The 3,474-nt window shown below is 35.1% G+C and overlaps 1 protein-coding gene across 1 annotated transcript in view; it reads right to left on the minus strand.

Annotated features, from left to right (window-relative positions):
* Nucleotides 1-561: 561 nt before the first annotated feature.
* Nucleotides 562-3,474, minus strand: part of Amacr (alpha-methylacyl-CoA racemase) — an 11,579-nt gene continuing 8,666 nt past the window's right edge. Inside the window, exon 5 of the mRNA XM_004647192.2 lies at nt 562-1,252. Coding sequence (XP_004647249.1) covers nt 843-1,252 — 410 coding nt within the window. The 3' untranslated portion in view covers nt 562-842. The remainder of the gene's footprint in view (nt 1,253-3,474) is intronic.

Genomic DNA, 3,474 nt, shown 5'->3' on the forward strand with positions numbered 1-3,474 from the left:
TAAAGATGATAAACTTGTGTTTTATTGGTAAATGGATGCAACTAGAAACCATACTGGTAATTGAAATAAATCAAGCCCTCATTTGCAAGTATTGTATTGTCTCACTAGGGTAAGAATGTGAATGAATAAATAAAATCTGAAAAGTGCAACAGATACTGTGAAAGGGAAAGAAACTATTCTAAAAGGTACAACTGGCATGAGGAAAAGGACAAAGGAAAGAAAGATGAAAGTGAAAAATGTCTATTTATGTATATATACGGGATAGTTTGGTTAATTGCACAGCTGATTACTGTTGGTCTATTGAAAGGAACAGTTAACGATCAAAACTTTTTCTCCTTTTCAATTTTTTAAAATTTTGACCAATTTTGCATGCTTACATCTGGTAATCTGAACAACTAATTTGAAGATAACAATATGTACTACAACAACCGTTATTGAATTCCTGTTATTTTGTTTAATGAAATTCTGCAATGTTTCTACTTTTTTTCTATTTTTAATTATCTTTAAAAATGAAAGCACATTATATTTATTTAATACATTTTATTCATTTAAAATATAGTAAAAGTATAAAGTATTTCAATGTCAACAAATATATTTTATGAAGTAAACTGAAAGACAAAAAATACTGCCATTAGCTAATATAAGTTCCCAAAAAATAACTCAATCAAACACTCTGAATCATTTCCAAAAGAGAATTACAGTGTAATCATTCTGTAGCTGTTTCAAGATTAGGTCAGATGGGTCACTGCATTAGCGTTCTTTCACATTTCCGTGTATCCTTCTTTCTGAATTATTGTCCAATGTGGAAACAACCAAATTCCATTGAGCTCTGAGCCTAGAAGTTAGAGATTGGATTTTGGCTTCCTACTTTCAATAATGCCCTCTGAGTACAGCTCATCAATTTCTTCCTGGTTAAAGCCAAATTCTCTAAGTATCTCTTTACTATGCTCTCCTATGAATGGGTCCCTTCGGGTAGAAGGGACAGCCGGGGTGCGTGACAGCAGAGGTGCAGGGCGAGGACTCACATGCTGCTCCTCATCGGTGATGAATGAACCCCGTTCTCCGTTGTGATTTTGATGTACAGCTTCTTCCAACGTCAGCACTGGGGTCACACAAGCATCTGTGCCTTCAAAGATCTGGCACCACTCTGCCTTGGTCTTCTTGGCAAAAACATCTGCAAATTTCTTCTTCATTTCTGGCCAATCTGCCTGGCTCATCTGGTTGGGAAGGTCATCAGACTTCAGTCCAAGTCCTGAGAAAAACACAATTTCCTATGTCATTGGGTAGAGTGATTATAATCAAATAAATGAATTTTGAGCCTGGCATATTATGCTAAGTAAAATGTTTTATAAAGTTTCTCAGGTAAGTCTAAAGAAGAAATACAAAGTAGTTTAGGGTTGAAGCCTAGAGCTAGAGTAGGGAGGGGTTGCACAGCTAACGAACTCAAATAGGGCTGATCACTGCCAAGTGTTTATTGCTGACATTTCTTCCAAGGTAGTCTGTTTTTAAGGTCTAGTTTCCAGAAATTGTTTTTTTTTTTCCCTCTACATAGTTTTCAAAAAGGCATTTCCTCAGAATATTATCTGTCTTTTGAATTAAAATAAACCCACATTTTATATAATGCATTGAAATCCCCCCCAAAAAAAATACATCTTGAAAAAGTTTAGAACTTATCATCTTACTTTTTAAGAAAGTAACCTAAGGATTAATGATTAAGTTAAGGATTGAAATTTTATAATATCCACGCCTGTTTGCACAGGTAAAATGAGAGCTTGTGGGATCCTGATATAAGATCCCCGGAGACTAAGACTTATACTTCACCATAGTGTAAACGCACATCCATATGACTACATATTGCTTTTTGCTGTCAGTAGAGAATTCAGTGAGTTAATAAAATATTTAACACTTTCTTATAAAACATGGGCTATTAAATGATTTTGCCCAACTCTAGTCCAGTGTAATGTTTTCAGCATAGCTAAGGTAGGCTAGGCTAAGTTGTTATTAAGTACATTTTCAACTTATGATACTTTTAAAAATGAGTTTGTATAGATGAAACCTTATCACAAGCCAAAAAGCATGTCTGTATATACAAAGGGCCACCCTACTGGGGTTTGGTATAAATGTTACTTTTCTTCCTTCATATGAAATAGTTTAATAATGAGCATGGCTAAAAATACAAAGGTAATAAAAGGCTCTTTTCTCTATGATGATATTTTTTGTAAGTTTAATCACTTAACATGTTACTGTCATTTTTACCATCTTTCCTTTCCTACCTTATTGTAGATCAATGACTAACTCAATGTTCTTAAGATAATAAAGTCCTTAAACATATAGGAAGGTGGGAAGAGGAATGTCCAAAGAATACCATTCACTGAAATAAATTTAACCAAAAAATACAGGATTTGTACACTGAAAATTACTAAGAGTAACAGGAATAAATTAAAGAAATTCCAAAGAGATGGAGAGTAAGTACCCTAGGTTTAATAGTATTGACTTAATATTGTTTTGTTTTGCTTTTTGCAGTACTAGAGATAAAACTTGAGACTTTGTGCCTGCCAGGCAGATGCTTAAGCCACTGAGCTATCTCCCGGACCCAGGCTTAATAACCTTTAACGTGGCAATGTGCCCCAGATCAATGCACACAATTCAACAAAACCCCTCTCAAATTCTAGCTGTCATTTTGCAGAAATTGAAAAGGTAATCTTAAGATTGATATAGAAATTCAAGGGAATATAAACAGCCAAAAGAATACTAAAAAAAAAAAACAAAACAGTCAGGGAGCTTACACTTCCCAATTTCAAACATACTACAAAGTTATGGCAATGAAGATAATGTAGCACTGATGTGAAGAAAGACCTTCAGATTTAATGAATTGGAAATGAAAGTCTAAAAATAAGCCTTTATATTCATGGTCAGATTATTTTTAAGAAGGTTGCCAGGATCATTCAACGAGAAGAGTATCATCACTTTCAACAAGTAGTGAAAATTGGAAAGCTCTATACAAAAGAGTGAAGTTGAACCCTAATCTACTTTGTACACCGAAATCAATTTAAAATGGATCAAAGCCTATATCTGAGAGCTCAAACCATTAAAACTTCCAGGAAAAATGCTGGAGTGAGGTTATATTAACAAGGAATTCTCTGAACTAACTATCACGCAATTTTTACTGTAGCTTAAGTAACAAAATGTGCTTTAGAAAGCTTAGATTTCCAGGGCCAGGGAGATAGCTCGGTGGTCTAAGCACCTGCCTGGCAAGCCCAAGGCCCTGGGTTCAATCCCTGGTACCGCATGCCGAGCCAGCTCTGCACTATGCAGGCCACAAAAACTGGGCATGGTGGCACACACCTGTGATCCCAGCACTCGGAGGCTGAGACAGGAGAATTACTATGAATCTGAGCTGTGTAGTGAGATCCTGCACCAGTAGCAAAACCCTGTAACAAGTAAATAAATAAAATATTTAAAAAAATTTTTTTT

Source organism: Octodon degus, unplaced genomic scaffold, assembly GCF_000260255.1.
Source record: "Octodon degus isolate 3935 unplaced genomic scaffold, OctDeg1.0 scaffold00293, whole genome shotgun sequence".
NCBI classification, from domain to species: Eukaryota; Metazoa; Chordata; class Mammalia; order Rodentia; family Octodontidae; genus Octodon; species Octodon degus.